Source organism: Haliotis cracherodii, unplaced genomic scaffold (assembly GCF_022045235.1).
Source record: "Haliotis cracherodii isolate W230 unplaced genomic scaffold, xgHalCrac1.p SCAF_18, whole genome shotgun sequence".
In the NCBI taxonomy this organism is placed as follows: Eukaryota; Metazoa; Mollusca; class Gastropoda; order Lepetellida; family Haliotidae; genus Haliotis; species Haliotis cracherodii.
In genome coordinates, this window is record NW_027266273.1 from 20,293,563 (window position 1) to 20,308,647 (window position 15,085).

General features: G+C 34.6%; 1 protein-coding gene across 1 annotated transcript in view; it reads left to right on the forward strand.

The window, feature by feature from the left end:
- LOC139465864 (meiosis-specific coiled-coil domain-containing protein MEIOC-like) overlaps positions 1 to 13,121 on the forward strand; it is a 31,157-nt gene extending 18,036 nt beyond the window's left edge. The window contains exons 7-8 of the mRNA XM_071247821.1: positions 855 to 1,035; positions 2,352 to 13,121. Coding sequence (XP_071103922.1) covers positions 855 to 1,035; positions 2,352 to 2,581 — 411 coding nt within the window. The 3' untranslated portion in view covers positions 2,582 to 13,121. The remainder of the gene's footprint in view (positions 1 to 854; positions 1,036 to 2,351) is intronic.
- Positions 13,122 to 15,085: the final 1,964 nt, after the last annotated feature.

Genomic DNA, 15,085 nt, shown 5'->3' on the forward strand with positions numbered 1-15,085 from the left:
GAAAGATTTTTCATCCAAGCTTGGTACATGTATTAACCAGGCGCTGAAGTGGTGCATTTTGCTTTTGTTGGGGCCAGGGAGATTTGTCATATTCTGATGACTCTGATTTCAAAGGGTCTCAATAGGTTGTTGGAATGTTTTTCCATTTCTTCTGTGATGAAGCACGGAACAGTAAACACAATGGTAAAGTGACACAACAATCGGGCGGAGCGGGACCTCATGCAATTATGGTGACTTGGGTATTAAATAAATGTTTTGGTTTTGGTTTGGTTTGTTGTTTTACGCCACACTCAGCAATATTCCACCTATATGACGGCGGTCTGTAAATAATCGAGTCTGGACCACACAATCCAGTGATTGACAACATGAGCATCGATCCACGCATTTGGGATCGATGACATGTATCAACCAAGTCAGCGAGCCTGAGCACCCAATCCTGTTAGTTGCCTTTTACGACGAGCATAGTCGCCTTTTTCGGCAAGTATGGGTTGCTGAAGACCTATTCTAATCCAGAATCTTCATGGGTCATTAAATATACGTAGTCTGATATCGTTAGTCATTAATATTTAATATGGGAATATCTGCCAATATACAGGATATTCAATGCATGATATTGAAAGTAAATCAAGATGTTCAAGAACTTGGAAGAACAAAATAAGATATTAAACAGGAAAAATGAGATTTTGCCATCATTGTAGTATTGTTGGCCCAAGTTTTTGAATTATTGGTCAGTTTGGAAATTTTTGAAACATTTAAACATTTGCTCAGTCGGTGCAACATCAACAAACATCTAGTAACAGTTTTGCAAAAACTAGGACTTGTTTTCACACATTAATGCAATCTTTCTCTTTCAGATTATCACACTGATTGATAAGATGGAAAAACTAAGAACAATATCCATCCATCCTAATGTCCATTCCTCCCTTGACAAGTGGCTGGAGGGTATCAGGAAAGTCCAGGCTAGAAGGAAGGAAGAAATCGTTAATGCTGCCAATAGACATCGAGCAGGTGTATCGCGCCATCAGGAGGATAAAGGTTGGACATATTTGTTTTCATGCTTGCAACGTCAATTTGTTACAGTAATTGTTATTTGGTTAGGTATTCTGAAGGTTTAACATTTGTTATGGCAAATGGCTCTGTGTCCAGAACTATTCTGCCCCAAAACATCAGTGTATTGACATACATACGTTTTGGTGTAGGTTCTAACACCGTTATCAAGCAAGTGATGTACAGAGTATGGTTGACAAGTATATATATACAGGATAGGAGGCAGTGTTTATACAGTTGAATAGGTTAAAGATGCAGTTAAAACTTAGATGTTCTTTAATTCGGGTTTTGAGGGGCCTAGATCTTTCGCCAATATAAGCTTGTCCACAATTTCACAAAATGTGGTACACTGCTCCTGATGGTTCTAGCTTGTGGCTGGCTGGTGGTTTTCCTGTGGCTTTAAATCAGCTCTTTCAGACCATATCCATGACAACCCAAGCCACAGCATCCAATGGGACAAAGTCAAAGCCCTCAAAGCCCTAAATGCCGCTCAAAGAAGTGTATAGACATGTTTGTAAACCATGCTCTGTATGTCCTGGCTACAACAGATTCTTCTCTACAACATGCAATAGAGTCATTATTTCTCTGTGATCTATTAATGCCAGATCTCATCACATGTCCATATAGGAATAGTTTGAATGTTTATGTATGCTCAATAGAAATTACAGATACACTTTGAAATGATACACATCAAATGAAACACTTCAACATATGCACAACCATAATTTCAGCTTTGATATGTGTTGTTCAGGTCAATATGTTCTAACAGAGACATCATTTGGAAAATCAAACTGTAAATTTCAATTCAAACTGAACATGCTGAACATGTTACAGACTTGATCTAAAAGCAGAGATCTAAATTGAATACATTCCACCTTTTTACCATGTTGCCATTAATGTGACTGATGAGTAATGTGGCAATGGTGTTAAACATTTGTCAGTAGGTTTGTTTAGATATTTCCTTGAGGTCTCACCAGTTTTCAAGTAGAACAATTCTGATCCTATTTTACACCATCATTTAACCATTATGCAAGCAGCCATATGCAATTTGGTATATATAGAAAAAGAGAAAGGACAATGGACGCTTGCTACATGAGCTTACTGGCCCTTTCTTTCAGTGTTGGCAAGTCAGGTGGTGTGTCATAAAGCATTATTCACAAATTCCCTTACTTACTGGTTGACAGATTACCTTTTTACTATGCTAAACATTTCAAAAGCACAGATGGTAATACCATTTTTTCCTTTAGGAACTGTGCTGATCTGGTTATTATTGTAGTTTTGAACTTTGATATTCTGTTTTGCAGATGTATTGGCTTTGGCTGCCAGTATCAGTGAACTCACAGCGCACACTCGACGAGCTAGAACAGCAACATGGTGTGCCCTGCAGATGTCAGATAAAGAAAATCCACTGATTCCACAAGCTGGTGTAAATGTTCAAAGCCCAGTCAACATTGAGGCTTTTGTGAAAGTACCAGACACTGGCAACCCAGTTAATGAGGAAAAAGAAGAAGACATTACAGCGGGAACAGAGTGAGGTGCTGAAAGGACTCAGCTTCAACCTCAATTTTTGGAAATCCTATTTATTTTGGATGGATGTGTAAAGCGTAGATATTCGTTACTGTTGCAACTATCAATTTTTGGAAAATTGACATAGTTGACTGTTGTACACTGTTAAAGTGAGCTAACACTGCAAGCTTAAGCAAAGGATCAGCAAAGGTAAACAGGGTTAGTGCTTATTGTTGAACAACGTCAATCACTGAAATGCTGGTTGAGTAATAATAATAGAGCAATATAAAGTTGGACAAGCATTTGACAGGTATCTTAGCTTGTGATATATGGGTTTAGATTGACCATCATAGATTTGTGATAGTATTTGAAGTTTATTGTTTTGTTGGATTAACCAGAGAATGCTAACATGTGCCTAGTTCGTTATGTGTGGTTTTTGTAAAGCTACTGAGGTGATTTCAAGTCAGACCTTTGGATTATTGAGCAGTTTTCTACACCGGTGAATCTCAAGTATTTGATAAATATGACTTCTTGTTTCATAATTTGTATTGTATCAGTTTATCATAGCATTATAAGATGGAAGTCTGAGTTTTTAATCTTTCAAGTCATTTATTTCCGTCCAATTCAGACATGATTGTCTCTTCAGACCATTTGATTAATAGATATTTTCTACTACATAACCAATTCAGGTCATGAATGTATTATCACATATATGAAGAATCTCCTTTATGAATAGTAATTATTCATATTGTATTTTGTTGTTGTTGGAAGATCTTGCATGCCTCTTGGGCAAGCTATTCATTCTCTGATTTTGAGAAGTAAAGAAGATCTGAACTAAAGGTTGTGAATATTGACATGTAATCAGAATATGTTAGCTCATCTGGCCAATAGGGACATTGGATCCTGTAGATTTGGGAAATAATTTTTTTTCACCTTCTCATTAGATTGATAAATGGTGTAGGTATTCCTGACTCCTGACCTAAAGAAAGTTGAAAGTTTGTTTTAGGAATCAGTATCTGAAGTTCAGTTTGACAGAACTTCATTAAAGTTAATTCTCTTTTCAAAGAAATATCAGAAAATTATGGTTGCTTTAAAACATAGCATGAGTGCAGGCCTTAACCAATCAAAAAGATGATGTAACAGACACTGTAAATTGCTAAAACTAAAGAAAACCTGGCCTGTGTTAAAGGTATGCCTTGGATCAGTATCAATTTCTTCAAATGTAATCAGACATTTGATAGAATTAGTGTCTCATTTTCAGTGTATTATATTAATTTTTTGATCATGAATTGAAAGGTCAGCTGTCAATGGACTCTATTTGACAGCCATTCTCACAAGTATTGACCAAATGTTATCCAAACATTTGAAACAGCTGGACTATGTTTGTGTTCAAGTATTGAATAACTGCTTGAATATTAACAGATACTAATGATATCATCACAATGTTTTGTTAGCCAGTTGAGCTACGCAGTCTAAAAGCTATTTATATGAATACATATCAGAATCAAAATTGTAACCCGCATGACATCTTCAGATCATATTAAATTTTCTCATTAGTCAGATTTATAATGTTACAGAATGAGTCAAGAAATCTATGGATTTAACATATATTACATAGAGATATTTGTGTATATTTTTTATTTGATTCATATTTATTTAATATGATATGTGAATATGTATATATCAGTGTTAAATAAAACACAATGTCAGGATATCTTGCAATCAAAGCAAATATTACCAACAATTATTCAAAGATGATGCCCAAATGGTTTATTTATTTTCAACATATGTAATGGGGACAAAATTGTCCTATTCAGCATAGTTAAACTGCAAAATGCCAAAAGGTCTGATATTGATTCTCCAGTGTAGCTTGTGGGGTACCTGCTCCATAGTCACAATTATATCAAGAGTTGTTCCCATTCATAGAATCTAAAAGTTGAATTATTTCCACTTTGCTTTCCCAACAATGGTCAGCCATGGGAGAATTTAGTTATGTACATTGTCTCTTTATTTTCTCAGGTCTTTATTTGATTCTGTAGTCCAAATAATTGATGGTGTAGCTAAAAAGGTAAATATTTTGAAGGCCTCATCTATCTCAAATGTGGTTCACCTAACAAAGCTTTCAAAACATGATTGGTTGTGACTATTATTATTTTTAACAATTCAGTAGTGGGTGACCGGCGAAAAGATTTTTGATTATTTGAAAATATGCTAGGAGAATGTCAATGAAATTGATAGGTTATGTATAATAAATTCATGCTTACAGAGCAGAATCAAAGCATATTTTGGGGGGGCTTTTTCTTTTCAAGTTGCTACTTCCTGTTTTACTCCATGAACTTGAACAACTGCTGACTATGGATAAAGGTACCCTATTACTCAAACTACAGATGGGTTTGGAAAGATTTTGATGAAGTTTGGGATGTATTGTTATACATATCCCAAATGAATAACTTATTCTGTGCACATTTTGAATGTATTTATTGATTCATTTACTCCCAATACAGTGGGAGTGAAAAAGTAGTTTTTTCATAGAATGGTTTGTAGTGTGAGTAGTTTGTAGTTATTAGCTAGATTTTTGAAGTTATCACTGGTGTAATAATGTCCCGTAGCAACTTCAGAGACATCAACTAAAATCATGGAGATTCAAGTATTACTGTGTTTCAAACAAATCTATTTTCTTACCCTCCCCAAGAAACTAACTTGAGAAATCTGAATGACATAAATCCCTAGGTGCCGTATGAAGAAATGCCACACTGTTGATTGCAGTATTGTACTCAAGTTGCGTGTATTTTTCTATGACTAATTTGTATTTTATTAGTGATGGAATTCCCACAAGTTTGTGTCTAGTCTATCCCTCCTCTGGGGATTCACAGTTCACATGATCAGTGATTGTTTGCCACAAATGCATTATCAACTTGATTTCTATTATATGGTCACAATTAATTCTTTTTCAATTTTTTCTTCTTTCAAATTTTAATGTCATCTTGCTGTGCTAGTGATTACTGTGGTTTGAAAAGGTGTTTGTCCTGGTTCTTTGGTTTAGCAATATGTTTCGATACAGAATTAAACAATATCATTCCATGATACCAAAGTAGTTAATTTTTATACTAAGAACTTTTCAATTCTGCAGTTTTTGTGTAAAGTACTGATTGTCAAAGATGATTTGTACAGGGATCAGGACTCATGAACTTTTCAAAAGGCAGTTTTCCCATCTTGTCATTCCTTTCACAGAGTAGCATTCCTGCCAAATTGTTCACAGGTCTATATAGACCTTTTAGAAATTGTGTATTTGATAAAAATATGCAGCTATCAGGGTTTTGGAAATTGTTGATGTTTGAAACTAATCAATTCTTTTTCCATGATTAGATCCATGTTTATTTCATAAACATTTGAACCTTTTACCAATTAGCTGTAGACAGAATGCTGCTCAAGAACAAACTTCAGGGACCAAGTAAAAAGTACACTTAAGTGACATAATTGTTTTTGTTATGAAATGCAAATATTGTTGAATATGCCCATTGCTGATTAATTATGGATTGTACCATTAGTTACGTCTGCTTTTTGTCAAGTCAAAATGATATGAAATATTTTCACAATTACTTTTCACAGTGTTACCTATTTTCTGAGATCTGCTTTAATATAACTTAAGTTTGTCTTTTGACAGTCACATACTTGAGAATTATTTGTGGCAACAATATAAGTTTCTTGTAGGTTGAGTTGAGCTGTATTTCCAAAATATCAAAATGTCATTCCTTCTCAACATATGTGATGCATGATGAATCTATTTATACGATGCTGTGATATATTACTCAACATGAGACTTTCATTCTAATAGTCAATAGTTTTACATGATTAAATTTGAAGTTTAATGCTTGTTAACATTTGCTAGTTGAACTTGTTGATCTTTCTGTTTCTTCAATGTTAACATGATTTACTGTATCAATGAATTTGAACTATATTTACAACGTATGTAATTGACATGATCAATGTAGAAACAGAATATATTGAGTTTTAATACAGGGAAATGAACCCTTGGTATGCATTAGAATATTATCCCTATTAACTGAAACGTTAAAGGAAAACCTACACATATTTCCTAACTTGTAATGCATCAGTAGAGGTGTGACTATTCATGCATCGTCCAAGTGATTCTGAAACATTATTTTACAGTTTAGTTACATGTACTGATTTGTTTCATACACAGGGAAGATTCAGATTATGGATTATCTTCTTTACAAGAAGTGTTTTGAAGGATACATGTAATTCATGTGTTCAGTAAGTTCAAGTATTTTGGAACATGTATGACTTGTGGATGCATTGTCACACCCCTGATGGTATTTATCATGAAGATGGATATAAAGATTGATACAATAAATAAACCAGTGTTACCAGTATAGCCTGAGGTCTCAAGTTGAAATTTAGGATTCCTATGATGAAAAGTTGTAAAATCTAGTCTGAGTTTAATCAAAAACATTGCGCCTCCTTGCTCTATTATGATTGACATTCCAATAGTATCTTTGCATTACATTATCCTTTTTAACCATGTGAAAACTATGTGGATATTTGCTGGATGTTTCAGTGGTTGCACATCAGATATTATGCAGAGTTATTATTGCAAAGGCATTTTGTGTGCCACAATTCCATTAAATTGACTGTGATCACACTATTTTCATATTAAACACAGATCTAATAAACCAAATATAATCTCATAGTCTGCCATTATGTGTGTATGTGTGTTTATTGTATTGGTTTATAGACACCTTATTAGTGTGTGGGGTTATTGTATTGTTATATGTATGTAGTACTAGCAAACGGGTGACAATTCTTAAGCAGTCAGTAAAAACATAGATTTTTTTTATCTGTACAAACATCAAAAGCAATGACATTCAACTATAATCATGCATGACTTGGTGCACATATTTTGCTGTTCATTTGTACACATGAAAAGTTGCTTGGACATGTTGATAATCGTTCGTCATTCATGACAGATATGTATTTTGTTTATTTGTTTTACCAGTGAATTATATAGCTGTGCCACAGATGTCTAGTTTTAGATGGTGTTCATGTGTTGCCTATATTTATAGATTAAATTATTTTGTTGTGATTTTATTTTTGTAGAATGAAATGTCATTCATTGGACTCATTCATTAGAGGTTCCTGATAGAACAAAGTCATGCTTCTCACATTCATAACAAATGTTTTACGTTTGCTGCAACTTATGTTGTAATTGATAAGCCTTTTTTAAGGTGTGTAAGTTGTTTTCTTGTATTGTGTTTGACATGACATTTATACACCGTATTGACATATCTAACCCATGATTTACCACAAGTTGATTAACATTCTTGGCCACATAAACTTATTCCAAAATTAGATCATAGAAGTCATCCCTGATTTGTAATTCAATATATGCAATGACCTCTCTGCTGATTCTAAAGGTAGACCGATACATGATCAGTTATGTCCAATGATTACATTGAAATTGGATTATTTCAATACAAAGCAGTGATCCTGTCATTGCATCTATGCAGCTATAACAAATCCTATTTCTGTGGTGTGGGGTTATTTATCGTATGGTCATCTTATAGACTTCAGTCTATAGTCTTGTCAATGTTGCTGAAATATTTGAACAACTGTGCACTCTTTTGCCTCATGCTTACCGTGTGTTCAAGATCGTAGAGAAGTCATACCACATTGTTTTCCACGTCAAAGTCACATTGTTTTAACCTCAGCCAAAATCAGAAGTCACATTGTATTTGTTTTCAACACATTTTGCATGTATTGACCATTTTAAAGTCACTGTGTGCTCATAGCTTAGTCCCACAACCTACAATAAACCTGCTGGTGAACCAACACAAAGAAATGTGCTCTGGAAATATAAACAGAACAATATTTTTGCATTGCACATTTGTTTTGTATATGCTTTGGAACAATTAGCAATGACTGGGGTAGATGGTGAATATACATTAAAAATGGGTTTGTTTGTGAGATTTTGTAAGATAACTATATCTACATAGTCCTAGACATAGTGTGACATTAGCGACCTGACTATAGCTAGACTCTTGGTTATCAGTGTTTGAGTAGTTTGAGACTTGGTAGTTGCATGAGGTATGTCTGTCCATGCATTTTGTGCATATCAAACTGAATTCTGCCCATGCAAGAGTATTTTTTCTAGATAATCTATTCAAATAGATTTAGGATTGAATATATTTTCAAGCAGTGGCTGCTGTTAAGACAAAATATTGATTTGTGGTGTCAGAAAATTAAAAAGTAACTGGTGGATTTGAGACTCAAAATGACAAGTAATGATCGATGAGTAGAGGTAGCCGTCATCACAGGCTTATTTTCAACTATGCAGAAACCAGACCCTGAAGTCGTGTTAACCAAATACATGTTCTTCATTGAATTACATATTAGCAAGATTAGATTGATGTTGTATTTGAAGAGTGTCATCTATAAACATGTATTTGGAAATATTCTGTAGGGCAGAATTCATTGTCAGGTTACCTCATTGAAGATTCCAGCTTAATTGCACTCAGGATTCTCTCATATTTTGATATGTTCAACATCTTATTTTTTAATCTGAGCAATACCGTTATGGTCCATTCACCAGAAATATTGTACCTTTCATGTATACTCCATTTGGAAGGGATTGTCTGGTCCAGACTGGATTATTTACAGGGTGCCGTCATATTGCTGGAATATCATTGAGAGTGGCGTTGAACAGCAAACAATACTAACCATTGGAAAATAAAGAATAGAATGTTAATATGCAGCAAAAGACAAAATATTTTGGTTTGTATCAGAAACATTTTCAGGTATGCTTGTTCTACTTTGCAATTTGTATTGTTATTGGGTCTGGAATCATTTTCAATTTTCTTTTTCAATTTTACTTTCCCCAAACATTCATAGATGCACCATTTTCCAATTGAGCTACAGTGCCTCATGACTTAAATTTTTATCTCAGATTTAATTATGCTTACTGTAGAAACTTTGGTTATTTTTTTGAAATCTTTCAAATTAAGGACTTTTGAAGTAAATTATCAAATTTTCAGGAATTTTTAGAAATATTTTGTTGCACCACTGAGAGATCAATGTGTATATTAGGTTCTTATGCCTATGTTTATTGATGGATTAAGATAAAAATGGAACATTTACATGGCCGAAAAACAATTCAAATTGGCAAATACAATACCAATTCATGTTAACTGAAAGAACAATTTGTATCTTGTCAGCAGCAAATGAATCAACATGCGTCTGTATTGCATCAAAAGGAAACAAATAATTTCTTGTAATTTCCCTGACTTCATGAATCTGAGATAAAGAAAAAGGTGTTTGTATAAAGGTAATAGGCTTGTTAATAGATGGTGTTTTTATCAGTCTGGTGTCTTTCCAAATGGTTCTGTTACAGCAGCTAATATCATTGTTTAGTGTACCGGTAGTTGTAATGACATTTATACCGCTAGCATTTTCAGTCCTCACAATTTTGTCAGGTAAGTCCACAACACTCAAAATGGCAAGAAATATTTTCATATCTGTATATAATAATATTTTTATAGCATTAGATAGTCTGAATGCTCAATTCTAGGAGCTTGTGACAACTGCAGATTGTATTTTAATGCATAAAGCCTTGTAAGAGCACAGTGCTTGTCTTCAACTAAAGCAGTATTTTTCTATGCATTCAGTTAGTGTTTGGGAAATGTAGGTTGTGTTTGATCACACCGGTTGTATTTGATGTAGAGCATTTGCCTAAGAAATAAGTTAATTAAGTATTTCAGTAAGTATATTAATTGATTGAATCAGGGAATTTTTTTCCTAGGTTTTAATTATGACTCTAGACTGTTATTGGAAAATGAACATGTATGCTATATGTAAAGCATAGTGACAAAACCACTGAGAACAGTTACAGTATGTCAAAATGTGCTTGAGCAGAGAAAATATCAAATTATTTTTGTGTGTTGTACACAGCAATATAAGAGACAAAAGACTTTAACTCGTCATGCTTATGTTGTGATTTTGATTGAGTTTATAGACAATTTTGTCTGTTGTACTGTGAGCACCACACAGAGTGTTGTCACTAGTTGATATTTTGCTTGGCTGTGTTATTGTTTGATAGCGATCTCCAATTGTCTGTGATGTTAACTATCCAATTCCAAAATAGTTGTTGATTAAGTAATACTCTTATTTTTCAATTGTGTTGAAAAAATCATCCAAGTCTCTCCTTAAAACACAAGCACACAATTTACCTTCCAGTTTGATATTCTGTGATTTTAACAGACATGTGACATGAAAGTTACCACTACCATTTTTTTGGTTCTGTTTATAAACCATGACATTAGGGAATTCATGATCTTTCTGTTGCTCTATTCCCACATATCCAATCTTAATCTTTTCTTGTAAATCAAAATATTGGAATTACCTACAACTGCGACTACTTCATACAATATACTTTTCTTTAGATAAATTTATAAAACCTATTGGTCACAATATGTGGTAAAGAGATAAATAACTAGAAAAATGTATTTTTGTCTTATTGTTTGTTAAAACATTAAAGGCCATCATTATTTTGAATAGGAAATGTTCCTAGGTAATTTCTGTCACATTAAATCAGTTCCATGTCGAAGTTACAATTTTTGGGATACACCCATTCCATAACATCAATGCCTGATGAATTTTGGATGGATATTTTTCTGCAAGTCTAGATCTTTTTGCAGCTGGCTTTTATGCAAATTAACTTAAATTTGCTTTAGGGTAACATTAGAAATGGAGAGATTCAAAGAAATAGACTATGATACTATAGACATACTTTGTGCATATTTACCAGTTGGTACAGTTTACTCCTAGATAATGCTTGTGTATTGATAGTTGAAAGTGTTCTTTTACTGATTAAGCAGGGAATTGGAGATGTAGTTTATGTGATTCTATACATAGTCCAAGTTTTGCTGCGTCGATGAAATAAGGTTTATATCTACTCAGTCAATTTAGGAAGTGATTTTCCTAATTAGAGTTTTGAATTCTGAAGAGTTTTACTGTTGATTCTTACTATTTGTGTATATTTATTCTAGTTAATGCTGGTCAGTTTCTCGAATTGTGCAAGTCAGAATTGTATATGTATATTTATGTAGCCATGCATTCATGTAAGGAAGTAAAAAAACAATACTGGTAGTATAAATGGATTTCAAGATACATTTTTCACTGTAAAGTTTAAGACAGATAGGTCATAGTTTACCTCAAGGTACAGTTTGCATAACTCCAAAGCCCTTATTAATATGTTTATAATCTAAACTTTCGAAGGGAATATATCAAATCCTATCCTTTTGTTAATGAATAAGACCTGAGCCCTGGTCACCTATTGAACAGTATCTTCAGGATAGGTCATGTCAACTGAAATGCAATTTATTTACAATCTGACTTGCCACAAATCACCTATGGTGGAGAGACCAGTCCTAGATTTTGCTTATGTTGTCAGTGCAACAAACCTGCAATACTTGTAGCATTATTGATGGGATTGAAGGAGAGACGAGATATATTCGTCAACTGTGATTGTGTTTTAGAGTGTTGATGTAGTATAAAACATTGGGGAACAATGGTGCAGTATGTGTCGACTGCATGGACTGCACTGATTGCTAGGTATGGTAAGGCTTTCTGGTCTCACGTAACATTATTTATATGCTCAGTGTTCATATTTCTGTATTAAAAAAAGATATGGCAACAATATCCTTAAGAAGTTAAGAGGCAGTAAGAGTTTGACATGCCATAAGAACAGATTATGGTAGTACTTCAACCATTCCATTAAAATATCCTTCAAGGTCAAGATTCTTTTGTTAATCTTAGCTAAAAGTTAGGCATTGCAACTTTTATAAGATCCTGGTTAACACATCTTGTTTAAGCCATCACAAAAAGCAAAACATGTTTTGCCTCTTCGGGCATATTTGTCAAAGGCTTACTATGTGACATGCCACATATTTTCTACTCATTTGTCCTGGTTGATGGGTCTTCTAAGGAAAACCTGTTATGTCATTTGGCTGTCTCTTGGCATATTTTTTATAAACAAATAAAAATCAACTCTGGTTTGTGCACAAAGGATCATGGTTGGATATAAACTACCCCATGTAAGAGTAAGAAATAATTATCCTAACCTTTAATACTTACAGATACAAAGATCTAACAATAATTTACGAACATGCATTAACTGTCACTTTGACAAAATAAATGTCTGCATGATTCTTTTTTCAATATCTTTTACATTCACTGGAAATTCCTTGATAGCATCTGTTGTTTTATTTGTTGGTGTGCAGAGCACAAGTAAGACAGTTATAGATCAAATAATAAGACTAATATTATATTCCACATGCTTAAATCTGAGACGTTTCAGAGCCAGCACAGTGCAGTCCATGGGTTTTGTGTCGAGTTCAGAGTGAGATTATCATAGCTTGAATAGAGGTGTGAAACTTCCCACAGAATATGTAGCCCAAGTTGGTAGCTTACAAGGGTGTTCATCATGTTGCAATTAGAAATTCATGCCTGTTTTTTTCCCAGATTTATGAATTATGACAATAAAGGCATGGTTGTTTGGCACTTGTGATTTTTGTCTTCTTTACAGAAACACGGAATGTATCTTGATATTATAGTTTTATGAAGTTTAATGCCTCAATAGCACTGTTGCAGCTGATTATCCCAATAGACTAGATATGCATAATATTATTGGTTTTCAGCAACCAATGTTCGAAAGAGGCCACCAATGGGGTCAGGTGGTCAGACTCGCTGACTTGGTTGATGCATGTCATTTTATTCCATTTGCTAAGATCACTGGATTGTCTGGACCAGACTATAATTTACAGACTGCTGTCGTATTGCTGGACTGTTTCCAAAACTTGACCTGATATGCACTCCAAAGGAACAAATGTTGGTATTACAAATGCGCAGACACTTATATACACAAGGAAACAAATCTTGTTTACAATCCATCACTGTTGTCATTCAGTCATGAAGAGAGTATTTTGCCACTGAATCTTTATGCATATATCTGGTTCATTTGATTTCAAGTTGAGTTGGGTAATTCAGTGGAAGGGACTCCGCTATTTGACCGTTAAACTTCTTGGCGAAATTCTCTTGCTTTGATTACGCCAATCCAAGCATAGTTCCTCTTCATATCACTCTTACTTCACTTCCAAAACGGAACTATATATATACACTGTAATCAAAGATGTGGAAAATTTGCAAAGGAGTATGGAAACGGGTCAACAACGAAGTGAGCACATCTGGTGCCATGGGGATTCCTACTTTCACAGAGGAAATCCAGCATGTCACATACAGTTTTCTCAATAAACTTCAGATGGCATACATGTTAGATGGGGATACAGATACGTGTTGCTGGTTTTGTACGGTACATACAGTAAGATCATTATCTCACTTCATGGTTTGGGGAAAATATATCAGTATTTGCAGGTGTAAATTCTGTTCCAAATTTTCCATATATTCGATTACAGTGTACATATAGGAGTGATGTTAACAGCATCCTTGCAGCCACGTAATAAGCTCAGTAAAGTTGTATTGTCAACAATGTCAGAGACCAACAAGACTGTTGAAATGAGGATACTATTGATACAATCCATCAAATGCTCAAAGGGCAACGGAGAGAAAATGAGATAGTTGGGTTAAATGCCACTTTTAACAGTATCCCAGTTGTATCACTGCATGTCAGCTTAATGTGTGAGGAAAGCCTGAGGTGGATAGGGCTGCCTCTTACGACAAGCATGGGTCGCTGATTGCCTATTCTCTGCCCAGATCTTCACGGGTATTATGCTGAGTGGAAGGGATCAGGACCAGCATATGGCAACCTAGAGGTCAAGGACAAAGTGCTGCCTCATTATTGTAACCTGAGGACACCAAGTCGACTTTGGTCTCTTAAAGGAGACATTGAGCTTAATAAATGGCTAAAGTGTAGAGTGTTTTAAGAAAAGACAGGTGAGGTGAAAAGGGGCTTAATGTGACATTCAAGATTATTAAATAATAACCTGCATGCACGTATGTGGCTGCTTGTACTAGTCCGCATTAATGCCAGTTTTATAGGGCTAGCCCACTGAGATACCACGTCGCAGTATAACATCGATATCCCATTCAGACACAGTATACTGCCTCCAAGCCGACAGTCCTTGTTTCATAACCCCTAGTACAGAGCTCAAGGCAGGGTAACAACAAGTACCATCTTTTAACATCTTTTCGTATGATGCGACCAGGGATCGAACCACCAACATTACACTCTCGGGGAAGACGCTCTATCCACCCGACCACAAAGGCGGTCAAGTGAAGACACAGGCAAAATGAAGCTGAATTTGGTTCTTGAACAGTGCCATTACACAAACATTAATACATGGATTCTCTTATGATGTCCAATTTCATCAGAAAGACAAATGCGCTCAAGAAGGTTTCGTGAGGATAACTGATGCTGGAGAACATTCAGCTTTTCACCCCATTTCTCAACCAATGATCTCAAGTTCACAAAGAGTTAAAATATTCAAAATATTCAACATTT